The sequence below is a fragment of the Nerophis ophidion genome, linkage group LG18, assembly GCF_033978795.1.
Source record: "Nerophis ophidion isolate RoL-2023_Sa linkage group LG18, RoL_Noph_v1.0, whole genome shotgun sequence".
In the NCBI taxonomy this organism is placed as follows: Eukaryota; Metazoa; Chordata; class Actinopteri; order Syngnathiformes; family Syngnathidae; genus Nerophis; species Nerophis ophidion.
Genome location: NC_084628.1, coordinates 24,702,504 through 24,729,056, shown reverse-complemented (window position 1 = coordinate 24,729,056; position 26,553 = coordinate 24,702,504). Strand labels below are relative to the sequence as shown.

Below are 26,553 nucleotides of genomic sequence, written 5' to 3'. Positions count from 1 at the left end.
GGCCCAGCGAAGCCTGCGGCATTTCAGGGTGTTGTTGATAAATGGGTTTTGCTTTGTATAGTAGAGTTTTAACTTGCACCTACAGATGTAGCGACCAACTGTAGTTACTGACAGTGTTTTTATGAAGTGTTCCTGAGCCCATGTGGTGATATCCTTTACACGCCGATGTCGGTTTATGATGCAGTACACCTGAGGGATCAAAGGTCCGTAATATCATTGATTACATTTCTCCAGATTCTCTGAACCTTTTGATGATTTTACGGACCGTAGATGGTAAAATCCCTAAATTCCTTGCAATAGCTTGTTGAGAAATATTGTTCTAAAACTGTTCGACAATTTGCTTACAAATTGGTGACCCTCGCCCTCACCATGTTTGTGAACGACTTAGCATTTCATGGAAGCTGTTTTTATACTCAATCATGGCACCCACTTGATCCCAAGTAGCCTGCACTGCTGTGGGATGTTCCATATAAGTGTTTGATGAGCATTCCTCAACTTTATCAGTATTTATTGCGACCTTTCCCAACTTCTTTGTCACATGTTGCTGGCATCAAATTGTAAAGTTAATGATTATTTGCACACAAAAAAAATGTTTATCAGTTTGAACATCAAATATGATGTCTTTGTAGTGCATTCAACTGAATATGGGTTGAAAATGGTTTGCAAATTATTGTATTCCGTTTATATTTACACCTAACACAATTTCCCAACTCATATGGAAACGGGGTTTGTAAGAAAATGGAAGAGTTTGGGAACAACAGTAACTCAACCACAAAGTGGTAGGCCACGTAAACTGACAGAGAGGGGTCAGTGGATGCTGAAGCGCATAGTGTAAAGACTTTCTGCACAGCCAGTTGCTACAGAGCTCCAAACTTCATGTGACCTTCCACTTAGCCCACGTGCAGTACACAGAGAGATTCATGGAAGGGATTTCCATAGTTGAGCATCTGCATCTAAGCCATACATCACCAAGACCAATGCATAGCGTCGGATGCAGTGGTGTAAAGCACTTCGCCACTAGACTCGAGAGCAGTGGAGACGCCTTCTCTGGAGTGATGACTCACGCTTTTCCATCTGGCAATCTGATGGACGAGTCTGGGTTTGGAGGTTGCCAGGAGAACGGTAAATTTCGGACTGCATTGTGCCGAATGTGAAATTTGGTGGATTATGGTGTGGGGTTTTTCAGGAGTTGGGCTTGGCCCCTTAGCTCCAGTGAAAGGAACTTTGAATGTTCCAGGATACCAAAAACATTTTGGACAATTCCATGCTCCCAACCTTGTGGGAACAGTTTGGAGTGGGCCCCGTCCTTTTCTAAAATGACTGTGCACCAGTGCACAAAGCAAAAGACATAAACAACAATTTGTTGTGGATGAACTTGACTGGCCTGCACCGAGTCCTGACCTGACCCCATTAGAACACATTTGGGATGACCAGGCCTTCTCGACCAACATCAGTGTGCGACCTCACCAATGCACTTTTGGAAGAATGGTGGAAAATTCCTCTAAACACATTCCGCAACCTTGGGGACAGCCTTCCCAGAAGAGTTGAAGCTGTAATAGCTGCAAAAGGTGGACCGACATCATATTGAACCCTATGGGTTAGGAATGGGATGGCACTTCAAGTTCATATGTTAGTCAAGGCAGGTGGCCAAATACTTTTAGCAATATAGTGTATTTGCAAGGCCATTTTCAAGAAGGATATTTAAAGAGAAACTACATCTTGTGAGACTATGTCGGCCAACCCCGGAAGCTTGCTCAGCTGTTTTGGCGAAGAAATGCTCGCCATTTCCACTCGAATAAGCGGACTACAAGGGGTACAGCATATTACTGTAAATAAAAAAGCAGTACCTCGGTTTTTTACTGTAAAATTCTGGAAAAAAAACGTGGTACCATTTTTCCATTTACAGTAATATATTGTAAAAACGGCAAAGGCAGATTTTATTGTCAAGAAAACCTGGCACAATTTTTCTTTAAATATACAAAACTGTAGTACTCTTTTTTTCCATCCATCCATCCATCCATCCATCTTCTTCCGCTTATCCGAGGTCGGGTCGCGGGGGCAGCAGCCTAAGCAGGGAAGCCCAGACTTCCCTCTCTCCAGCCACTTCGTCTAGCTCTTCCCGGGGGATCCCGAGGCGTTCCCAGGCCAGCCGGGAGACATAGTCTTCCCAACGTGTTCTGGGTCTTCCCCGTGGCCTCCTACCGGTTGGACGTGCCCTAAACACCTCCCTCGAGAGGCGTTCGGGTGGCATCCTGACCAGATGCCCGAACCACCTCATCTGGCTCCTCTCGATGTGGAGGAGCAGCGGCTTTACTTTGAGTTCCTCCCGGATGACAGAGCTTCTCACCCTATCTCTAAGGGAGAGCCCCGCCACACGGCGGAGGAAACTCATTTCGGCCGCTTGTACCCGTGATCTTATCCTTTCGGTCATGACCAAAAGCTCATGACCATAGGTGAGGATGGGAACGTAGATCGCCCGGTAAATTGAGAGCTTTGCCTTCCGGCTCAGCTCCTTCTTCACCACAACAGATCGGTACAACGTCCGCATTACTGAAGACGCCGCACCAATCCGCCTGTCGATCTCACGATCCACTCTTCCCCCACTCGTGAACAAGACTCCTAGGTACTTGAACTCCTCCACTTGGGGCGGGGTCTCCTCCCCAACCCGGAGATGGCACTCCACCTTTTTCGGGAGAGAACCATGGACTCGGATTTGGAGGTGCTGATTCTCATTCCGGCCGCTTCACACTCGGCTGCGAACCGATCCAGTGAGAGCTGAAGATCCCGGCCAGATGAAGCCAACAGGACCACATCGTCTGCAAAAAGCAGAGACCAAACCGGAACCCCTCAATGCCTTGACTGCGCCTAGAAATTCTGTCCATAAAAGTTATGAACAGAATCGGTGACAAAGGGCAACTTTGGCGGAGTCCAACCCTCACTGGAAACGTGTCCGACTTACTGCCAGCAATGCGGACCAAGCTCTGACACTGATCGTACAGGGAACGGACCGCCACAATAAGACAGTCCGATACCCCATACTCTCTGAGCACTCCCCACAGGACTTCCCGAGGGACACGGTCGAATGCCTTCTCCAAGTCCACAAAGCACATGTAGACTGGTTGGGCAAACTCCCATGCACCCTCAAGAACCCTGCCGAGAATATAGAGCTGGTCCACAGTTCCACGACCAGGACGAAAACCACACTGTTCCTCCTGAATCCGAGGTTCGACTATCCGGCGTAGCCTCCTCTCCAGTACACCTGAATAAACCTTACCGGGAAGGCTGAGGAGTGTGATCCCACGATAGTTGGAACACACCCCCTGGTCCCCCTTCTTAAAGAGAGGGACCACCACCCCGGTCTGCCAATCCAGAGGTACTGCCCCCGATGTCCACGCGATGCTGCAGAGTCTTGTCAACCAAGACAGCCCCACAGCATCCAGAGCCTTAAGGAACTCCGGGCGGATCTCATCCACCCCTGGGGCCTTGCCACCGAGGAGCTTTTTAACTACCTCAGCGACCTCAGCCCCAGAAATAGGAGAGTCCACCACAGATTCCGTAGGCACTGCATCCTCATAGGAAGACGTGTTGGTGGGATTGAGGAGGTCTTCAAAGTATTCCTTCCACCTATCCACAACATCCGCAGTTGAGGTCAGCAGAACACCATCCGCACCATACACGGTCTTTTTTTCCATTTACAGTAAAATACTGTAAAAAATCAGTTACATTTTACAGTAAAATTCCGGCAACTCAGCTGCTGTTTTTTTTTTAACGTGAAAAACAGTTTTGCTTTTTAAATTAAAAAAAAAAAACACTGTAAATGTTTTAGATCTACAACTTTTTAGTGCGGTGGTACCCCTTCAGAAAACACTCGGTTCTCCAAGTAACACCATAATGACCGACATTAACATACAGTAGCTTAGTAAGGCCTAAGTAGTCATTAAAAACCCGGCATAGATTTTATTTAACAAGTATGTTTTATATTTTGGCCACTGTAACATTACACTCAGTTTGAACAGAAACACTGTGTTTGAATATTTGAATAAGTGATTCTTGATCTTGGAGTCCCACTGTTTTTTGACTGTTTGCTAAAACAACAAAATAGAATTCATAAACTAATACGTAATATTGTTGTATCGGGACACCCTCTTAAGAACATTCTGACTTGTTAGTTGGTCATTAAAACAAGTTTTTGGACACGCCCCGACTGATCCCTTGGCCTGTAACCATCTTTGTGTCTGACAGGGTGACGTTGGCACAGGCGGACTTACCGGTCTACAGGTGAGACGACACCGCCGACTTCCTGTCACTGGCACTTCCTGTCGCTCTGACATCATTTCTCTCTGCAGGGTAACCCAGGTCCCCCGGGTCCGCGCGGACTTACGGGTACAACCGGTCCTGACGGAGTGAATGTGAGAACACGATAAACTCTTTGACCAATGGATGTTGTTATTGAGCAATGACGTTGGGGTGTGTGTGTGTGTGTGTGTGTGTGTGCGTGTGATTGTGTGTGTGTGTGTGTGTGTGTGCGTGTGTGTGTGTGTGTGTGTGTGTGTGTGTGCATGTGTGTGTGTGCGTGTGTGTGTGTGTGTGTGTGTGTGTGTGTGTGTGTGTGTGTGTGTGTGTGTGTGTGCATGTTCGTGCAGGGACTCCCCGGCCGGTCAGGTCCCAGAGGTCTGCCTGTAAGTATCCGATCTATGAGCCATTTTTGTAATCGTGGCTAAATGAGCGAACATCAATCAAACGCGGATAGAAGAGCGAGCAGAGGTCAGTCGGGCGAAGAAGAGAAGCGTCGAAGTAACAGACGTGCTTGTGCGTTTCAGGGTGAACGAGGTCGATCCGTGACGGGCCAGAAAGGAGACGAGGTACAAACCTTTTTTTTTTTTGCATCTGTGATAGAGGGATGTTAGAAAAGTTACCGAAGAATATTAGTCCTGTCTGACCTTTACATACTTCACCCAGAAGGCCAAGTGTCTCCAACCTGAAGACTTTCAACCACAAAGGATGGTCACAGCAGTGTTTCCTAACCGAGAGGGCCAGCTGTGGTCCGTATGGGCCGCAGCTTTACTCAGTTGTAATACACTTGTCCACCACTTGGGGCAGTAATGACAATATCAAACGAACAGAAGAAGTTTGGAGCTGAAGTCATGGAGAAGTTCCTAAAGTAGCAGTAGAGTGGAACAACAAGTTGACTTTATGTACTTAGTTGTGTGTCATTGTGTCCATTAAAGCAGTGTTTTTCAACCACTGTGCCGCGGCATACTAGTGTGCTGTGAGATACAGTCTGGTGTGCCGTGGGAGATTATGTAATTTCAGCTAATTGGGTTAAAAATATTTTTTGCAAACCAGTACTTATAATCCACAAATAATGTGTTGTTGTTGAGTGTCGGTGCTGTCTAGAGCTCGGCAGAGTAACCGTGTAATACTCTTCCATATCAGTAAGTGGCAGCCGGTAGCTAATTGCTTTGTAGATGTCGGAAACAGCAGGGAGCAGCGTGCAGGTAAAAAGGTGTCTAACGCTCAAAACAAAAATAAACAAAGGGTGAGTGCCCCTAAGAAATTTTAATCTTTTGTTTTTTTTCTCCCATTCCCCCCCCTTTGTTTACCTGTATTTCACCTTTTTTGTAAGGGGCGCCGGAAGTCGGCAGACCCGTCAGCGATCCTGTTCTGTCTCCCTGTAATGTTTGTCTGATCTTGAATGGGATTGTGCTGAAAATTTTAATTTTCTTGAAGGAACTCTCCTGAACAAATAAATAAAGTACTATCTATCTATCTATTTATCTATCTATCTATCTAAGAAAATGCATTGAAGCTTAGAGAAGGCTATGCAGAACAAAACATAAACTGAACTGGCTACAAAGTAAACAAAAACAGAATGCTGGACGACAGCAAAGACTTACTGTGGAGCAAAGACGGGGTCCACAATGTACGTCCGTACATGACATGACAATCAACAATGTCCACACAAAGAAGGATAAAAAAAACTGGAATATTCTTGATTGCTAAAACAAAGTAGATGCGGGACATATCGCTCGAAAGGAAGAGATGAAACTGCTACAGGAAAATACCAAAAAGAGAGAAAAAGCCACCAAAATAGGAGCGCAAGACAAAAACTAAAACACCACACAGGAAAACAGCAAAAAACTCAGAATAAATCAGCGCCTAATGTGACAGGTGGTGACAGTACACCTACTTTAAGACAAGAGCTATATTGAAGCATGATTGGTTATTGGTTTTAAAGTCATATCCAACAATTGCGACAACGACTTTTTACTGTCAACTGAGTTTTGTTTTTTAGTCATTTCTGCTGGTGGTGTGCCTCTGGATTCTTTCAACGCAAAAAATGTGCCTTGGCTCAAAAAAGGTTGAAAAACATTGCATTAAACCATATCCAATTGTATTTACAATCCGCAAAATATGTGAAAATATTGTGTAAACATCACTAAATTCCACAAATTCAGTCAGCCATTTTGAATATTCCGCACCGGATATCTTCGGCTATTTCTGTAGAGTCTACACCACTGGAGTGACACTTCTGCACTTTGACCATATTATTAGATCAGTCATACTGGAAATACATAAAAATTGAAAGAGAGTTTATCATTCACAAAATTGTAAATAATAGCTAACAATTGAGTCAACAGTTCGAGGGTCCTGTGTTGTTCTCTCTAAAAACATCCAGAAACCGCCAAAAAATTCTGTTTACATGTCGTGACCTGACAATTAACCAAATATGAATGGTTAATTTACTATTATAAAGTGCCAACACAGACAAACTATTTTAGCAGCACACTGATAGCAGTGAGCTAATGCTATCTTACGCTGCTATTGTTGACACACAGAGTCGACTTCTGCTTGGTCTCACACTTGCTGAAAGTAACTTCTAAATTATAATTTGTGCGTTTCTCACCTGCTAATAGACAAATGTGGCCATTGACCGACAGGCTGGTCCACTTTGACATCCCTTGAGATGGTGAAAAAGCAGCAACATTTTTTAACCCTTTGTGGGGATCGGGATGATTCTTCATCCAAACGGAATTATGTAAGCGTCCCGTCGCTCGGCATCCCAGCAAGAGTGGAAAAATTAAAATAAATTTTTGTTTTATTTTGGTTTGTTATGGTTAGTTTTTATGTTTAGCACTTAGCAATGCTGCTAATGCTATAGTGTCACAATAAAGCTACATCCGTTTAGCACTTGGCTTCTAAAACTTATTTTTCATCCTCTTTCTGTTCAGGCTCTAAAATATAAGGTTCTGGATCATTATTTTTCCCGAAGTAATTGTTGTTGGCTCTCACAAAGTCTGCTTGATTAGCATTGTTGTTGATGGGGAAGGGATCTGTGGATCCTACTCTACGTCACAGATAACATGAGTGGCTTCCTCATTAACTTTCAAAATGGCTCCGGAATCTCTGTGAGATTGATTCTATTTTGATCATATTTATTTATTCGCAAACTTTGGAAGTCTTTTGTGTCAAAAATTTATTATATTGATAATTTGATAATCGCTTCAATATAGAGGCAACTTGTTTTTCCACTGTACTGCTACTTTAAGCACAAACATTTTGACTAGTGTTGAAGCTGTATTTTCATTTGCACTTTATTGAAAAATTAGTAGAAAGTAATGAATTTTTGCACTTAAACTTAAACAGTTTGTTTAAAAAAACTATATATTATTATTATTATTAATTTATTTAGAACATTTTTTATTTTAGCACCGTGTAATTGTAAGTAAATGCATTTTTCATCAGTTTTTCTTCTTCAGTATATTTGGTTGGTATTTATTTTTCTAATCAGCCTTACCTAAGCCTTGATAATAATATTTGTGATTAATAGGGTTTCATGTCATTAGACAAGGTTATTTTCCTGTTAAATGTTCTATTTAGGTTAGATATAATTATTGAATATGGTTAAAATCCAGAGTAAGATAACTAATTTGGTGTTAAAATTTGTGTTGGTCCTGAGCCCCTCTGTAGTGGAAAATAGAACCCTGTCATGTAGCATTTTTCCACTGAGGTCCACAGACTGAGAAATGAGAGCATGCGAGAGCCATTTTGATACTTTTAATTTTCAAAAACCAACAAATTATATAGACTTTTTTTCAACCTTTAGGGCTCCCCCAGATGGGTCTCTGTCATAAAAGTTAAAAAATAAGTCCGATATATATATTTTTTTTATTGAACGCTTAAATCTATGAATCAATTTCAGGTCTATCTGTCGATATGTAGGTTTTTTTTTTAAATTTTTTTTTTTTTTTAAGGTTTTATGCCCTTTTTGTCAAAACCTTGTTTTTATGGCAAAAAACTTAAACTATGCACTATTTTCCCACCAAAAATTTAAATGTGGAATATTTGATGTGAAGTAATTGGAGTTTTCCATAGGTCAATAATTCATAAGACCATCGATTTTTATTCATTATTTATTCTTGAGTAATGACAGTTTATAAAGAAAAGGTCCCACAAACATTATTGGGGATTTAAAAGGGCCCCACTCATAAAAGTGTTAAAAATAAGTCATACATTTTTTTCTTTTAACTTTTTAACGCTTAAGTCTCTTGATCAGGGGTGTCCATTTGTGGAGCAAAGTTCGAGTTTTGTTTGTTCAGGTTGTCGGACAAAAAAACAACAGCAAAAATGTAAGAAAAAAAAGAGCAAAAAAACGTAAGGTGATGAGAAAAAAGTCTGAAAATTATGTAGAATATTTGAAAGTCTAAGTATGTGGGAGACATTTGGATATTTTATTTTATAAAAGAAAAATTGCTACAAACATTAGCACTTATTGTCAGCTTTGTGTTATAAGTGACAGATTGTATAATTATTAGTTATTAGTATTAAAATGTCAGATTTTTCTCTTTACATAACGCCTTTTTAGTCTTACTTTTTTACTGATAATATGTTGGCGCCAACAAAACTCGAGCTTTGTTCTGCAAATGGCCCCTTTTGCACACACAAGATAATTAATGATAGTACACTTTGCCACCTATAACATAGTTTTCTCTTTAAACATGTTTAATGTGTCTATATGTAATTGTCTATTTACAGCATTTTTTTTTTTTTTTTTACAAGATAAAAAATATCAAAATGGTCCCTAGATACTTTGACTTTTTATTATGCGGCCCTTGCTCAATATCAACTTCAGATTTACATGTCCATTATTAGGTTTTATAATACTTTGATGGGGGTTTTTTTTGTTTGTTTTGTGCTCTTTATGTCAAAGAAAACATACTTTTTTTATAGACACCACACAAAATATTCTGAACTGGAACTGACCTCCAGTTAGATGACGACCCGCCGCTGTTACCTATGGTAAAGATGTTTGTGGTCCACAGGGAGAACAGGGCTTCCAAGGGCCCCCGGGGCCATTTGAATATGTTGACCCCCCAGAGGACTTGTACATCAAAGGAGAGCAGGTGAATCTGCTTCAGCCAATCACATCACAGTAACGGTCTTCTCATTCGGTTCTCAACTAATGTTGGTTCTCTAGGGTCAAGCTGGGCCTAAAGGGGTGTGTGGACTTCCAGGCCTGCCTGTAAGTTCAGTTCAGGGTTCTACTGCATAACTCTGCTGAGGTTCGGCTCATTTAAAGCTCATTTGGGGTTTCAGGGTTTGGATGCTCTTCCTGGCATCAAGGGAGAGAAAGGGATTGTGGGATTTCCTGGACCTAGAGTAAGTCTTCGATCTTTTTCCGATCTTTTGCTCTCGAAGCATCAAAGAAAGTGTCATCCTTTTTTGAATCGTGTTCGTTTTGGAAATCAAGTACATAAAGTGGGGGTTTGTGGTTTTCAGGGGTTGGCTGGGCGGCCTGGTTTACCTGGCGACAAAGGAATGAAGGTGAGTGTCTTTGCAGAAATATTGATACTGACACATTGATTAGTTCTAAATGACATGGGTAGTGTGTTTGCTACACTGGGAGGAACAAAGGTTTTACTTTGTGTTCTTCCAAAAACAACATGAATCATCTAAGACTGGGATGTCCAAACTACGGCCCGTGGGCATCTTCCATCTTCAATTTGGCTCGCGAGACGGCACGAGTTCAATAAGCAACAGTGTTTTCATATAATATACAAATATGCCCTTTTGTCACCATCTGGTGGCCAATGAAAATAACTCAAGACACTGGCCGTTAATTGTACATCAATGTAAATTTGTGCACAGCATATACAAGTATGACCCACTCCAAACAACCTTCCCTAGTTATGGTGCAGGGGGAAAATAAAGAAAACAGTACAAAAATGGGCACACATAACATCTTGCTCATTGAACTTTGTGGATATCATAAAAACTTTATAAAAATAACAATAAAGTCTAATTAGTATACAAAAATCAAAACTGCACCCATTAAAATCCATTACAAGGGATAGTGGGAAATGTGCAAAACACACTCTCCATGCTTATCTACAGTATGTTTGGGATTTTAGCTGCTTGATTTTTCTGATCGAAACTTTAAGAGGGTCAACACAGAAGTAAACAAGGTCGGGGTCGAATTTTCACATCCTCTTAATAACCAATTGTAGTAATTATTAATTATACATCCATTACATAATAATATGTAATCATATATATACTATAGTTTCTTTGCATGCACACACCCCCAGTCAAAAAGTTTGGACACCCTGAGCTAAGGTACGGAGGGGTGTAAGGCCCAGGGCCATTTGCAGCCCGTAACTGGAATTTGTTGGTCCACATCATATTGTCGGAAAAAACAGTAATACATACATACATACATATACACATATATTTATGTGTATATACATATATACACATATGTGAATATATACATGTATATCAATCAATCAAAGTTTATTTATATAGCCCTAAATCACGAGTGTCTCAAAAGGCTGCACAAGCCACAACGACATCCTCGGCTCAGATCCTGCATCAGAGTAAGAACAAACTCAACCCACTGGGGTACAATAAAACCTTGGAGGGAACCGCAGATGTGTGGACCCCTGCGCGACTGGTGCAATGGATGTCGAGTGGATCTAGTTACTGGTGTGAAAGTCCACTCCATAGTGGGGCCAGCAAGGGATCATCTTGAGTGGAGTGGGCATATTATATACACATGTAAACATAATACTGTGTGTGTGTATATATATATATATATATATATACACACACACACACACACAGAATCAAAAGTTTACATACACTTGCAAAAAAACAATGTCATGGCTGTCTTGAGTTACCAATAATTTCTACAACCCTTTTTTTTGTGATAGAGTGATTGGAGCACATACTTTTTGGTCGCAAAAAACATTCATGAAGTTTGATTTTTGCAGATTTGGTCACATTTTCAATATGCCCATAATAAATTCATAAAAGAACCAAACTTCATGAATGTTTTTTGTGACAAACAAATACGTGTTCCAGTCACTCTATCACAAAAAAATAAGAATTGTAGAAATGATTGAAAACTCAAGACAACCATGACATTATGTTCTTTACAAGTTAAGTTAAAGTACCAATAATAGTCACACACACACTAGGTGTGGTGAAATTATTTTATGCATTTGACCCATCACCCTTAATCACCCCCTGGGAGGTGAGGCGAGCAGGGAGCAGCAGCGTTGGCTGTGCCCAGGAATCATTTTTGGTGATTTAAACCCCAATTCAACCCTTGATGCTTAGTGTAAAGCATGGAGGTAATGGGTCCCATTTTTATAGTCTTTGGTATGACTCAGCCGGGGTTTGAACTTACGACCTACCGATCTTGGCGTAAGTAAACTTTTGACCACGACTCTATATATACACACACATATATATATAGCATAAAATTCCATTAAAATATAAGCTAAGTAGTCAGTTAAAACAAATAAAAACAACAAAACTATCAACTAATTAATTCATGATTTTTTTAAATAACAGCTACAAATGATGAACACTTAAAAGTATAACTGGACATTAATATTTTTCTAAAGTCTAATTTTTGACTATAGTTTGAGCAGTTACACAATTGAAACGTTATTGTTATCATTTTGTTATTATTTTTTAAATTAATATGATAATAATACAGGAAAAGACCTGTGAAATACTTTTAGGAAAAAATTACAACAGTAAAAAAGTAAGAAAAAGAGCAAAAAGATGTAATGTAATGTGAAAACAATGACATTTTAATGCTAATTAATTATAACAATACACATTGTCACCTATAAAACAAAACTGACATTTTTTTATATTTAAATTAATATAATGTCTGTTTTTTTGCAGAGTTTTTTTTTTTTTTATTGAAACATGAAAATGGTCCCGCATGCTTTGACTTTTTTAGTATACGGGCTTCGGTGGGAAAAGTTGGGCCACTCTTGATCTAAGGACTAGAGCAGTGGATTTCAAACTTTTTTCAAGTACCAGCTCAGAAAACACTTGGCTCTCCAAATACCACCATAATGACCAACATTAAAATCCAGTAGCGCAGTAGGCCTAAACATTCATTAAAAACAAGACAGAGGTTTTGTTCAACAACTATATTTGATATTTTTGGGCACTTTAAAATTACACACAGTTTGAACAGTAACACTGTTTGAATATTTAATAAAGTGTTTTTGGCATAACACTAGATGGAGCCCACGTCCCACAGTTTAAGAATCCCGGGACTACAAAACTAAGGATGGGACTAAAATATAAGCACAATAGTGTTGTACGGTTCGCTTGTGTCAGTTGCCGGTCAACACACAACGCGGTCTGTGTCTGTTCAAATGACGGTAAAACTATAAATCATGCCGGAGAAAAGAACGTATTTCATTTGAAAGACTTGTTTCCAGACGAGGGCTTCACGGGGGAAGAGGGGTTAGTGCGTCTGCCTCACAATACGAAGGTCCTGCAGTCCTGGGTTCAAATCCAGGCTCGGGATCTTTCTGTGTGGAGTTTGCATGTTCTCCCCGTGAATGCGTGGGTTCCCTCCGGGTACTCCGGCTTCCTCCCACCTCCAAACACATGCACCTGGGGATAGGTTGATTGGCAACACTAAAAATTGTCCCTAGTGTGTGAATGTGGGTGTGAATGTTGTCTGTCTATCTGTGTTAGCCCTGTGATGAGGTGGTGACTTGTCCAGGGTGTACCCTGCCTTCCGCCCGATTGTAGCTGAGATAGGCGCCAGCGCCCCCCGCGACCCCGAAAGGGAATAAGCGGTAGGAAATGGATGGATGGATGGATGGGTTTCCAGACGATACCGTCACACAGAACTGGATGAGTTTTTAGAGATCCAAACTATACCATGGGGAGCTACATTAATCCAACATTTGACTACATATGAGTATTTAAAACATTCTTCTGCTGATAGGTGTGGTACCTTATTGACTGATCATCGGTCTGTCCAGCACCGTGAAGTGCAGGACTTGTGCCACCAATGACGTGTGTAACTGTGTTACAGGGGGTCGTGGGAAGTCCAGGTCTTCCAGGACTGATCGGACGAGAAGGCCCAAAGGTTGGTTTTGTGATCCGGACTTGGTTGTCACCACTTGGTTGCCGTGGGCCTGGACACATAATTGATGTGATAGAGACTTGCAGCAACAAAAAAAAAACAACAACTAATCAGTAGATTAGAAGGCCTGTCTCTGACAACCTGGTGTGTTCTCAGGGCATGACGGGAAGTCCCGGTTTCAAAGGTCTCCCTCGGGATGATGTTATTACCCATTTAGGTAAATATCGACACTGTGTTGAACTCGCATTTTCCAATGCAACATTTTGGCAGCTGCTTGTTTTTAAGGTGATGCTGGAGATCCGGGAACTCCAGGACCGACGGGTCCTCCAGGAGATCGTGGCTTAATGGGAACTCACGGGGCCCGAGGGCTCCCTGGAAGAGCCATACCTGGTCAGAGCAAAGCTATGCTACATCCTGTCCTGTGTTATTTAAGGTTCTAAAGTCTCCTGTGTGGCCATCGGGGGGAGTGTCTTGCAGAGTCTCCTTTCGAGACTTTTACTGAACTAAGTTTGTGTTGGCACCAGGACTGCCAGGTGTGGTGGGAACGAGGGGGAGTCCAGGTGCCCGTGGTGACAAAGGAGATCTTGGTCAGATTTACACATTTGAACCAGTACCTGGGGAACCTGGAATACCTGGACTTCCAGGACCCAGAGGGCCAAAAGGATTGCCCGGAAGGCCAGGTATACCCTTGTGAATCCAACACTTTTTAATGGTTTTTGTCATGCTAACTTTTGTATTTTCTCTGTAGGCTATTTCTGTCTTCCCGGAGCCCCAGGAGTGTCTGGAGAACCTGGTGAACCAGGAATGCCAGGGTCCCCAGGGTTCCAAGGATTCAAAGGTCAGTATTTTGACTAAAATATAAAGAAAAATTCATTATGATTGATACGCACTAGGGGACTGATGGAACACGCTTCTGCAGGGGTTACATTTCCAGACATCGCAGAAATCTGCAAATATGTGGAGAGTGAATGTTGACCTATGAGTAGGCGGGGAAAGACTGTACTTTGTAATCACATAACAGTTGAATCTGGAGTCAGATCTAAATTTAATGTGCTTATATTCAGGTCGTCCAGGGGAATGTTCCTGTGGTCCTCCAATTGTAGTGAGGGGTGCCCCGGGTTTAGCAGGTGAACCTGGATTGTTGGGGTATCAAGGACCTCCTGGATTTCAGGGGCCTGGAGGAGAGAAAGGCTTACCAGGAGACAATGGAAGGAATGGACAACAGGTAAGAAACCACATTGGCCATTATGGTCAAGTTTCCAAAGTTTCAAGGAACTAGTGGTGGACTTTCCGTACTGGTCTGTGTAGGTCTTTGGTGTAACGGAGAGGTTTATTTAGTACAAAAAAGATTACATTGTACTTGTGACTGTGTTATTTATCTAATAATTCTATAGAAATGTATTATAGAACCATAACTATATTAAACTCTTTTAGAGATGCTGTGATGATTGATTGATTGATTGATTGATTGATTGATTGATTGATTGATTGATTTGGTTGCAGGGTTTGGGTGGCTTACCAGGTCTCAAAGGGTTCAAAGGTCAGAAAGGAGACTTCACTGTGGTGGATATTAAAGGCAAGGTCACCCATGTTGATTTAACGCAATTCTACATCAACCACCCCATCAGTGCGACCTTGGAAAACAAAGCTCGAATAGACCTAGATAAAGTCAGTGTTAAACCAGACATTTGTCTCCAGGTGAGAAGGGGGAAAGAGGTAACCCGGGTCTTGCAGGAAGACAAGGTTTCTCAGGAAGAAGAGGTCAGGATGGGCTACCAGGTCTTCCCGGATACTCTGGACCGAAGGTGAGTTGGCCACTCACAGCTCTAATTCACTATGAGAAAATCTTGTTCAACCGCCTGTAGACCAGTCATGAAATCTGTCCTCTCCAATAAACACTTGTGACTTTTGCTATTTGATTCTTCACGCTTATGTGACATTTGTTTTCAGGGAGAAAGTTACCTCAGTTTTCCTGGGGAACAAGGTTTTCCAGGTCCCTCTGGTCCCAAAGGACTAACAGGACCGACCGGCCCCCGAGGATTAGGTTTGGTTGGAGCAATAGGAAAGCAGGGAAACCCGGGTGTTCTTGGGCCCCCAGGTTTCCCCGGCACCCCTGGCCGGAGAGGTGTTCCAGGTAAAGGTCAATATGGTGAAAATATATGTCAAAGTCATAAACTTTATAAACAAGCAAAGCAAAATTGACTGATGACACACCTGTCCATAGGTGAAACTCTACCTTGTGTACCTAAAAACCCTGGACCACCAGGAGAAAAAGGAGAGACAGGAGAAAGAGGTGAACACAATCAATGATCGTCCACCATCTAGTTCTTGTTAAACTCTGTGTTTGACTTCCTGTCCATCTGTCCAGGCCTCAGAGGCCTTCCTGGTCTACCTGGATTCAATGGACTCACTGGACCTGATGGACCTAAAGGAGTAAAAGGACAGTCTGGACTTCCTGGACCACCTGGACGACCGGGTACTGGTGCATATTTATCTTGTTTAACAATAATAATTGACATATTTTCTTCTTGCTTTAGGACCACCAGGTTTTGTTGGAGATACTGGAGACGACGGTCTTGAAGGATTCAGTTATGCTGGAGAGCCAGGTACTGTTTTAGCAGTCACTTGTGATTTCAGGCAGAAAGAAAATAGTAACAAAGTCATTGTGATGTGGTCCTTTGTGTAAAAGAGCTACAGAGCAGCTGCAATGTACTTCTAGAAGAAGTGGGTAGATTTAACCACCAATGACTTTTCAGCCTTAATGACAGCCAGGGGATGCATAGAATTTCATGCTGAGGTTCTTCGGTTTTTCTATGTTTTTCTGTGTGGATCAGGTTCTCCAGGTGTACCAGGCACTCCTGGACTGAGAGGACCAGCTGGGGACTCATATGTGGGGCCCTCAGGGCCTATTGGCTTCCCAGGGGTACCAGGCTCTCCGGGACCTAAAGGAGTCCCAGGCCAACCTGGCAAACAGGGTATCCGAAGTGAGTTACTGAATGTGAAATGTAAAATTTCTGGATCTCTTGTTCGACTGATGATGGACTATCAACCCATCAAAATTTATTTCTCATTTGTCCAGGTGTCACAGGTCTGCCTGGAGGTCCAGGGCCAAAGGGCCAGAGAGGACAGGACGGGTCACCAGGTAACGTTGGTCCCCAAGGTTCTATCGCTAATCTGTGCGATACTGGAAAGCCTGGCCCTGCAGGCCCTCCTGGGTCACAAGGATTCTTTGGACCCCCAGGTAAAGTGTCATATGAGAGCGACAACATTAACCAAATTTTGTGATTGCTCAACGGCATGTTTGACGTCAGGGACAGCGAATCTAAAACATACATTTCTCCCCAATGGTTCTGCTCAGGTTGTTCGGGGGAGAAAGGTGACATGGGAGAGCCAGGTTCTCCTGGTTATGGCCTCCCTGGCCCTGTGGGTAAACCAGGTTCTCCAGGTCTTCCTGGGTACCCAGGACCTCAGGGACCTCTTGGCTCCAGTGGGGACTCTGGATATCCAGGATTGGATGGCCAAAAAGGTGAGTAATTTTCCATCATTCTCACCTTTTTCATAAAATAGTTTTCAATCACTGAATTAAAACCAGTTCACTCACACAAATAAAAAGAGATCTAAGCCAGAGTTAGGTGTCAGTGTCTCGCTTAAAGGCACCAAAGCAGCACTCCTGAAGCAGACTTACATGTCTGCAACAATCACAACCTTCAATTCAAGGTCCCAAAGTCAAGTCCTTATGAATGGAACTACTATTGCCACTGTGTTTTGAAATTACTGAACAAGCATGTGGCGTTATCAGCCTGTCTGTCAATCAGGTTTGATGGGACCACCTGGTAGGAGCGGTGTCCAAGGGGCGCTGGGATTAGTCGGAGTCCCTGGATGCCTTGGGAGGAAAGGAGAGAGAGGACTTAATGGTAAAGATGGAGCACCAGGATGTGAAGGCCCCAAAGGACAGAAGGGTAAAACACAGTTTCCAGCTTTGCTGTTAATACTATTAGTAACAACTGTAAACCAAATTACATCAGTCACCATCTTGGAATCCTCATCTTAGTTGTGTCCTTGCAGGCTTTAGAGGGGCCACAGGACCTCCTGGGGAGACAATAGTTGTCTCCATCAAAGGTGTAAGAGGAAAACATGGCCTCCCCGGTGTCAGTGGCTTCCCTGGTCCAAGAGGTAAGACTGTGAATATGAGACAATTAACATAAACATTGTCGAATCAAAGTCCTGTCCCTCAGCCACAGTAAATCATTCAGTTGTAGTTGAAAATATTTCTGATAACTCGATTCAAACTACGTAAGTGGTTGAGATGGATGTTTTGTGAGGTTTCTCTGTTGGACTATTATTTGTTTGCTTACCAGGAAACAAGGGGGCACAAGGTCCTGTTGGAAAGCCTGGGTATCCAGGCATTGATATTCCCCCGGGCATCGTCGGGCCCCCGGGTCCTCCTGGACGTTTTGGCAAACCAGGGCGTTCTGGAGCTCCTGGGCCTCCTGGACTTCCTGGCTTCGTTGGCTTCCCTGGCGAAACAGGAGACCCAGTAAGATGAGATAAGATGTTTAGAAAGACCATTTTTATAAATATCACAGTCCGAATAATGTTTATTAGGTATAAATGTTTATCAACACTGACATTGATCTTGTCAGGGTGACCCAGGATCCCCTGGGAGGTCTGGTGAAGCTGGTCGTCAAGGACGTACTGGACCCAAAGGTCTGTCTGTCCACTGCCATGACAGCAAATGGAGCTGTCCCTGACTTTTTTGGCTTTCTGCATTTGTGTATCAGGGGATCAAGGAGAGTCTGTTAGTGGTTATGGTTTGCCTGGGGACAAGGGTGCTCCTGGAGATGATGGACATCCAGGTGACATTTTGATTCTATGAATCCTATTGAACACATCGAATCATAGAACAATCACTAAATCAGCTCTATATTTAAATTTTCTTTCAATAGGTGCGCTTGGACTTCAAGGCGATCCTGGAGCATTGGGTTTTCCTGGCAGTTTAGGCCAGAGAGGTTGCAAAGGAGATCCGGGACAGCCTGGGGAGCAAGGACCACTAGGTACAGACTCCTATCTGTAATGGTCCTGACAAACGGAAATTAGAGATCATCTAAGTATGTGTCCATTAGGTGTGATTGGACCGCCAGGTCCAAGAGGTCGCGCAGGTGTTCCGGGTCTCCCTGGAAATGCAGGTGCTGATGGCCCCCCGGGACCCAAGGGCTTCTCAGGACTCCAAGGTCATAATCACTAATGTGGTTTTAGTTTTTTTGATGGTTGTGTGGCGCTACTGGTGCGAATGATAACACTCGCCATGATCTTGATCTGTACATTGCACACGTTAGTACTCGTTCATATTATTACTAATTGTTAAAACAGGCCCTCCTGGACCACTAGGACTTCATGGGCTGGATGGACTGAAGGGAGTAAAAGGAGATATCGGTAGTAGAGGTATGGCCAGTGGTTTTTCATTCTTCATTATTTGTCAACTCTTATAAGTGCCTGTCTCTTCAGGTCTCAGTGTTCCAGGGTCTCCTGGTTCTCTAGGATTTCCAGGAGATAAAGGCCCTTCTGGTCCTCCTGGTCCACAAGGTTCAACTCAACCTGGGCCTCCAGGACCCAAAGGCACTGAAGGATCTAAAGGTGTGTCTGTTATTTTTTTCCTGAAGGCTACAAACCTGTGACCGCATCTGGAAGAATGTCCCTATAATTATATTGTCTTCATGGAGATAACGGGTTTAAAAAACACACAAGGGAGGGTGCAGCAAGATCAATGGAGCATACTGTATTTACATAAAAAATTACATGTCTCTTTATTTCTCTAGGGCCACAAGGACCAGTTGGCCTCTTAGGCGAACTTGGACCTGACTGTATAAGTCCTCCCCCAGGAGTCCCAGGAGAGCCTGGTGACCCTGGACCAGATGGAGTGCCAGGTTAGCCAGAATGAATTAAAATAAAATGTGAATTAGACCTAAAGTATCTTCGACTGCCTTTCAGGTTATCCTGGTGACACAGGGGAGTCAGGCCCTAACCCTCCGACACCTGGGGATGATGGGGACAATGGAACCCCAGGATGCCTAGGCACAAAGGGAGTGAAAGGGTTACCAGGGTCCAATGGATTACCTGGAATAGGTGGAATTGCAGGACTCAAAGGTGAGTCAACAAATCCCGATTTGTCAACAGTTGTTGGCTCAGGTTAACTTTAGTCCTTTTGTGTAAATTGCTTTTTACAGAGACAACAATGCACTTCTGATAGTTTTCTGATTTTTAAAATATATGTGATTAGGTGTACGAGGTTCTCCGGGTCTGATGGGGCTACCTGGAAACAGAGGCCCTGGGGGTTCTCCAGGACACACTGGACCTCCTGGATCTATGGGCTGTTCTGGGCCTATGGGCCCAAAAGGGGAAATGGGCAGAGTTTTCCCTTGCCCCAATTACCCTTCCCCCCCAGAGGGCCCTCCAGGACCTCCAGGACTACCTGGTCGACCAGGAAGTGCTGGTTTGCAGGGAGACGTTGGTCTTCAGGGACTCAAAGGTACGAAACCCAGGATTAAACAAAGACATTTATTTCAGGACATCTGTTTAGTTTAATGTTCTGCAGGTAAAAAGGGGGACATTGGGTGTCTGGGACCACAAGGGCCTGAAGGGCCACCAGGTCCTGAAGGAGAGCCAGGTCTACAAGGCCTACAGGGGGAGAGCGGATTGGTGGGAGCCAAGGGTGAGACACAAAGTTTAAATCCTCACAATCCAGATTCATTTTGACACTTTGTAAACGTGAGAGTCATTCAGACTTTGGCTGATGAAGAGTCTTCTGACTGTTGTGCTAATGGCACTTCCTTTGGTCAGGTGATTCTGGTTTTATTGGTGACCGTGGACCTCCTGGACCATCCAGATCACTAAACGCAGGCTTCCTGATGGTCATGCACAGCCAGTCCAAAACAATTCCTTCCTGTCCACTGGAGATGAGGGTTCTGTGGGTCGGATACAGTCTGCTATACCTGGAAGGCCAGGAGAAGGCGCACACTCAAGACCTGGGTACATGAAGCTCCTCCGCCTTCTTTCCTCTTGTCTTACTCCATCTTGCTTATTTTCTGGAGTCAGATCGCCGGTGGTCAATCATCCCCAACTATGTTCTGGCACCACGTTTGAGTCATGTCTTACATTGTGACCACGTGGAGCCGACTGGTTTGGTTATCCGCGGGGACAAACTTGAATATGAATACTGAATGGATTTTTTAGTTTTTTTCTGTCACATTGGCTTCAATTCCATGCCCCAACTTAAATGTTAGGTCTCAAGTAATGAAGAACTTTCTGTTTCTGCAACACAATCAGTTGTTGTCCCATGATTTGACTGAAAATTACTTTTCAGGTCAAGCGGGCTCATGTATGCGAATCTTTTCCACCATGCCTTTCGCTTCCTGCAACATGGGAACCTGCTCGTACGCCAGCCGCAACGACAAGTCCTACTGGCTGTCGACGACAGCCGCCGTTCCCACCATGCCTGTGGGCGGAGCCTTCATCAAAGACCACATCAGTCGCTGTGCGGTTTGTGAGGCCTCTTCTGCCCCCATTGCACTACACAGCCAGTCCACCACCCGGCCTGACTGCCCTCCTAACTGGAGGAGCCTGTGGACCGGATACTCCTTCCTCATGGTGGGTGCGGATGCTGATAAGTTAACAGTTCCTGTATGTTCTGAAGGACTAGAGTCACAGTTGATTGATTGATTGCAGCATACGGGTGCGGGCGATGAAGGCGGCGGTCAGTCTCTGACATCATCAGGAAGTTGCCTAGAGGACTTCCGGGCGCAGCCTTTTGTGGAGTGCCAGGGTCCCCGGGGAACGTGCCACTACTTTGCCAACATCTACAGCTTCTGGCTGACCACCATGGACTCCTCTAAGCCACCGTCCGACACGTCTTGGTTGTCGAGCACGGTGATGATGGAGGCTCGGCAACAGAGGAACAACATCGGCCGATGTAACGTCTGCATGAAAAAGAGTAAATGAGGACGCCAGCCGGAAAGGGACAAAGCGCATCCTCTGTGGCGTCATGTGAGTCTGATCTATATCAGTCCATACCTGCTGGGGGGGGAATTGCAGCTTGACCACGCCCCCTCCACTTGATCACGGCACACGCACACCTGTGTGTGTAAAGACTTTTTCCACGACCAAGCAAGCAGTCAAAAGTTTTACCTTGACGCGAGAACTCTTTCATTGCTCCTGTGCCGACATTCCAGAATATTTCGATGTCTGACGATGGAAATTCGGAGCTTATCTGGAGAACACTTTTGTTTAGAATCCCACGCGCAATCATTGAAATTTTCAAATACAATAATTATGAGCAATAATAAATTAAGATTCAACTATCTTTTGGATTTCCTGCTCTCAGTGCATTTTATTGAACGGTCATACAAGCGTTAAAAGAAGTTGGTGTACATTTAAACAGGGGTTCGGCCTCGGGTCCCAACTTTTCCACTATAGAGGGAACCGGAGCCCACTCAAATATTAACACTGAATTAGTCATCTCATTCTTTTAAAAAAAAGTAAAAATTAAAAAAGATGAAAAGTATTGTATTTTTCGGACGACAGTATAGCGCAACGGTATGTAAACGCCACCCACAACATTTTGGGAAATTTTTTATCCCATATATTAACCGCACCGGACTATAAGATTCAGATATATACGTTGCAAAATGAGTTATTTACATGGAAATATTTTATGTTTATTTACATACCTTAAGTGCCTGTAACACGGCTGATCAAACAAAACAGAAGCCATCGTTAGGGACCCACTAGCTGCGGAAGCCAGCTCTCCAATCAGCTAAACTGACTCAAGAACTCAATGGTGATGTTTTGGTGAATTTACTGAAAAATTTGGGAAGCTGAAACATTACAAAAAGAATGCCATTGTAAGTTAATACTACGAACACAGACACTTTTAAACGTGTTAGCATATTAGTTAATGCCAACGATGCTTGCTTGATGCATGAAAACACTCCTACAGACATCACACATGGAACGTTTTTTTAGTACAAACTGTTTTAGTTATATTGTAAAAGTTAAAAACGTTGCTGTGAGCGATGACTGAAGAATCCATATGAGCTGAAACGCTATGGATGACTAAAAGACGGAATGGCACTTCTACTTCCAGTTTAAAGCACTAAATAGAAGGACACCGCCGCACCTGCGGTGAACAAACTTGTCAAAAAATGTTGCCATAGTACAAATACTGACACACCTTTTTCAGTGAATTAGTTGTTGTTTTTTTAACTATTTGCGTTATGGTTGCTTGTTAAGGGGGCGATCTTGGTATTGATAAGCCGAAAAGAAATGCTAACATTAGCATGCTCACAGAATGCGTCAAGAACAAAGTTATATTACTCTGAGGCAGAGAGCTAAAAAAGTACATAAGCCGCATATATGTGTATTTATATACACATACACACATACAAACACATAAAAACATACAAACACACACACACACATTTTATATGTATATATATGTATATACATATATATATATACACATACATATACATATATATACATACAGATTCATATATATATTATACATACATATATACATATACATACATATATACACATATACATACACACATACTGTATACATCCATACACACATATATATACAGTATATACACATATATGTATATACATACACAAATATACACATATATAGTAGGTAGGTCTTTATTGTCATTGCAACAAGTACAACGAAACTTTATTTTCAGCACAAACCTGTTCAAGATTAGACAAACAAACAGTGTACAGACTAAGGGGGCCCAGTTCGGAGTGAAAAAAAAACTCCATAGCAAAGCACATATACATATTACAACATACATCTCGAGATATCTAGCAACAGAGGGAAGGTAGTTCAAGGTCATGGTGGTAGGCCGCAGTTCTCAGGCGCTGACCATCCATTCATCACCCCTACGGGATTAGCGTCGAGGGCGTCGGATTGGGGGACAGGAGAGTGTATGTGTGGCGTATATTTTTTTTGTGGATGTGTGTGTGTGTGTGTGTGTGTGTGTGTGTGTATATAAACCCATAGTGTGTCTCTGTTCCGCGGTCTTGATATATTTGCCGTCGCTAGTCCAAAGTCCACAACAACAGGTGTGTGTCCATGAGAGACAAGAAGGGAGTTTGTTGTGTCTTCCTGCAGTGATCTTCGGGAGAGTCTCGAAGCCAGGGAAAAAAATCAAAGTTAAAATTATTTGTATGCGAGTGAAAATAAAATTTGCTTTTCACTCTAAAATGGTCTATGACTGGTCCTCAAAAACTGCGGGGTAGACAGTCCAATGTAATCCACAGTTCTTCCCGCATCCTCCAATCATTTGTGGTAGCTTTGGGGTACTTTGAAGACTGCCAGCAACTTCCAATTTGTCGACAAACCAGAGCAACGCTTACTCCAATCAGCAGATGTCCTGTTGTCATAATTCCGAATAGGTGGATATCTTCACGTCATCGACAGAAAAGGGTCGCCATGCACGCGGCACTCCTTCTCCCAAGAGTCCGTCGTGTGTCCAGCAACAACTGCTTCGTCAAGACAGCAGGTTCCCCCAAACCCAAAATCTTGTCAATTTTGTTGAGGCAAGTTAAATAGTTCCAATGTTTAGATTTGGAGAGCAGTGCAAAAAGAGGCAACAAGAAAGTTAAGACAAGACAAAGAAGCAAGCAGGAGAGATAAGGGGAGCGTCCACCCTCGGTGAGTGCCAGAGAGAAATACATATATATATATATATATATATATATATATATATATATATATATATATATACACATACATACATACATACTGTACATTTATATATAGGCACACACACACTATATGATTACACTTGCGCACTACTATGCATTGAACCATCTCAATAGTGCACAAAACAAGGTATTTGTTGGCACATTTAAAAATCTATAAACCTGCATCAGCAATTAAAACATATCTCTACATAGTATTGTCAAATTTAAAATAATTGTAAAATCATTAAAAGTGTACAGATAAAATATTTGAACTCACAATTTGCAGCACCAATCAGAAGCTGTCAGCCAGAGAGAGGTACTATGCACAGTTGGTTGATTCAATTGGAAGTGGCGGACAAACCTTTTCACCGGCTGAGACGCGAGTTAAAATACCTTAGCGCAGAGCAGGGATGACCACGCCCCGCGCTCCCCAGAGCTCATTTGATTAGTCGCTGCTAAGTCTCTCGCTTGTGCGTTGAGTGCGCTACTTTCGGTAGTTGAAGGTAACACGACTCCACTTTTATTAATAGATTACGTGCATAGCTTGCAAAAACTTGCAAAATGGCCAAAATCTGTAGTTTTTCTCACAGAGATATAAGTGATTATTTAATTTTAACAGAAATGTACATACAACTTGTTGAAACTGTCAGGCTTGCCCCTGACAGTTTGTCTATGTTTTAGTTTTTTCCTCTGCATTTGTCTGTTTCCTGTGTTTAGTATTTCCTGTCTTTTAGTTCCTGTCAAGTGCTCTTAATTTGTCAGCTTCCTGTCTTGTTCCCTGAGTGCTGTGTTCCTCCTCAGTGTGTTTAGTATTTCCTGTCCTTAGTTCCTGTCTAGTGCTCTTATTTTGTCAGCTTCCTGTCTTGTTCCCTGAGTGCTGTGTTCCCCTTCAGATGCGGCTGATTGGCATCTGGCCACACCTCTTGCCAATCAGCCGGCTCCTATTTGTACCTCCTTTGTCTTGTGTCAGTTGCTGGATCATTGTATTGTATTGTATTGTCGTTGCCTCATGTCACTCTTGTGCAGGGGTCGGGAACCTTTTTGGCTGAGAGAGCCATGAAAGCCAAATATTTCAAAATGTATTTCCGTGAAAGCCATATAATATTTTTTAACACTGAATACAACTAAATGTGTGCATTTTTACATAAGACCAACATTTTTAGAGTATAATAAGTTGGGGCGGTATAGCTCGGTTGGTAGAACGGCCGTGCCAGTAACTTGATGGTTGTAGGTTCAATCCCCGCTTCCGCCATCCTAGTCACTGCTGTTGTGTCCATGGGCAAGACACTCAACCCACTTGCTCCCAGTGCCACTCACACTGGTTTAAATTTAAAAAATAGATATTGGGTTTCACTATGTAAAGCACTTTGAGTCACTAAAGAAAAATTGCTATATAATTCACTTCACTTCTTATTCTTTTTAATAACATTGTTATTCTAAAGCTAACCAATAATAAATATAATACTTCTTACCATTAATGCAACTTCTTGAACAGGTGCGATAGAAAATGAATGGATTGATGCATGAGAATGTTTTATAATTTGGACGTTATTTTTGACACTGTGATTACCAGCAGAATTATTCATTACTTATCGTGTTAAGCAATGTCAGCTAAGGTTTATCTGAGAGCCAGATGCAGTCATCAAAAGAGCCATATCTGGCTCTAGAGCCATTGGTTCCCTAACCCTGCTCTTGTGTCTTTGCTACCTGTCTTGTCTGGCATAATTTCAGCTATTACCTGTCGTGCTACATCTTGTCCTGGTCGTCGTAGCGGTAAGCTGTTTTTGTTAACCATTAGCTATTTCCAGTTTTTCTATTTGTTATCCTCTAGCTTCCATGCTAAAGTTCCTTTTTGTTTTTCTAGCTCCCAGTGCTAGCTCTCTTAGTTTGTTATTCCGCCCACGTGCGTGCTTTTTGTTTGTTCTTGTGTAGTTTTAATTAAATCAGGTTTTCATATACCATGCCTGCCTTCGTCTCTGCATCTTGGGGTTCAACACCAACAAACTCTGACAGAAACAGAAAGTAAGTAGATATTAACAGTAAATGAACAAGTAGATTAATAATCCGTTTCCTCCCAATTGTCCTTCATAATTTTGACAAAATAATAAAATGATAAATTACACAATATGTTACTGCATATGTCAGGTGCTAAATTAGGAGTCTTTGTTTGCTTACTTACTAATAAAGGACAATTTGTCTTGTAGGTTCACTATTTCATTTAAGGACAAACTGGCAATAAGAAACATATTTTTAATGTACCCTTTGTTTTGTTAAAATAACGCCAATAATGCAATTTCTTGTGGTCCCCTTTATTAAGAAAAGTACCGAAAAGTATTGAAATACATTTTGGTACCGGACAACACTAGCATGTACAAACCTCGTTTCCATATGAGTTG

At 42.5% G+C, this 26,553-nt stretch overlaps 1 protein-coding gene across 3 annotated transcripts in view; it reads left to right on the top strand.

Moving 5' to 3' along the window:
• Nucleotides 1-21,767, top strand: part of col4a4 (collagen, type IV, alpha 4) — a 54,779-nt gene extending 33,012 nt beyond the window's left edge. For 2 of the 3 annotated variants that reach the window (XM_061877813.1, XM_061877815.1), the window contains 39 exons: nt 4,243-4,278; nt 4,347-4,409; nt 4,644-4,679; nt 4,821-4,862; nt 9,324-9,404; nt 9,479-9,523; nt 9,598-9,660; nt 9,781-9,825; nt 13,361-13,414; nt 13,568-13,628; nt 13,697-13,801; nt 13,936-14,091; nt 14,160-14,249; nt 14,476-14,636; nt 14,915-14,987; nt 15,110-15,216; nt 15,362-15,545; nt 15,636-15,704; nt 15,780-15,887; nt 15,949-16,017; nt 16,246-16,392; nt 16,488-16,652; nt 16,770-16,937; nt 17,227-17,370; nt 17,477-17,584; nt 17,770-17,948; nt 18,055-18,118; nt 18,193-18,267; nt 18,358-18,465; nt 18,535-18,642; nt 18,782-18,853; nt 18,917-19,045; nt 19,228-19,335; nt 19,400-19,555; nt 19,689-19,937; nt 20,004-20,120; nt 20,249-20,437; nt 20,772-21,055; nt 21,134-21,767. In XM_061877813.1, the coding sequence (XP_061733797.1) occupies nt 4,243-4,278; nt 4,347-4,409; nt 4,644-4,679; nt 4,821-4,862; nt 9,324-9,404; nt 9,479-9,523; nt 9,598-9,660; nt 9,781-9,825; nt 13,361-13,414; nt 13,568-13,628; nt 13,697-13,801; nt 13,936-14,091; nt 14,160-14,249; nt 14,476-14,636; nt 14,915-14,987; nt 15,110-15,216; nt 15,362-15,545; nt 15,636-15,704; nt 15,780-15,887; nt 15,949-16,017; nt 16,246-16,392; nt 16,488-16,652; nt 16,770-16,937; nt 17,227-17,370; nt 17,477-17,584; nt 17,770-17,948; nt 18,055-18,118; nt 18,193-18,267; nt 18,358-18,465; nt 18,535-18,642; nt 18,782-18,853; nt 18,917-19,045; nt 19,228-19,335; nt 19,400-19,555; nt 19,689-19,937; nt 20,004-20,120; nt 20,249-20,437; nt 20,772-21,055; nt 21,134-21,406 (4,491 nt within the window). In that variant the 3' untranslated portion in view covers nt 21,407-21,767. Of the gene's footprint in view, nt 1-4,242; nt 4,279-4,346; nt 4,410-4,643; nt 4,680-4,820; nt 4,863-9,323; nt 9,405-9,478; nt 9,524-9,597; nt 9,661-9,780; nt 9,826-13,360; nt 13,415-13,567; nt 13,629-13,696; nt 13,802-13,935; nt 14,092-14,159; nt 14,250-14,475; nt 14,637-14,914; nt 14,988-15,109; nt 15,217-15,361; nt 15,546-15,635; nt 15,705-15,779; nt 15,888-15,948; nt 16,018-16,245; nt 16,396-16,487; nt 16,653-16,769; nt 16,938-17,226; nt 17,371-17,476; nt 17,585-17,769; nt 17,949-18,054; nt 18,119-18,192; nt 18,268-18,357; nt 18,466-18,534; nt 18,643-18,781; nt 18,854-18,916; nt 19,046-19,227; nt 19,336-19,399; nt 19,556-19,688; nt 19,938-20,003; nt 20,121-20,248; nt 20,438-20,771; nt 21,056-21,133 lie in introns of all 3 variants that reach the window. The other variant, XM_061877814.1, reaches the window with a different exon arrangement.
• Nucleotides 21,768-26,553: the final 4,786 nt, after the last annotated feature.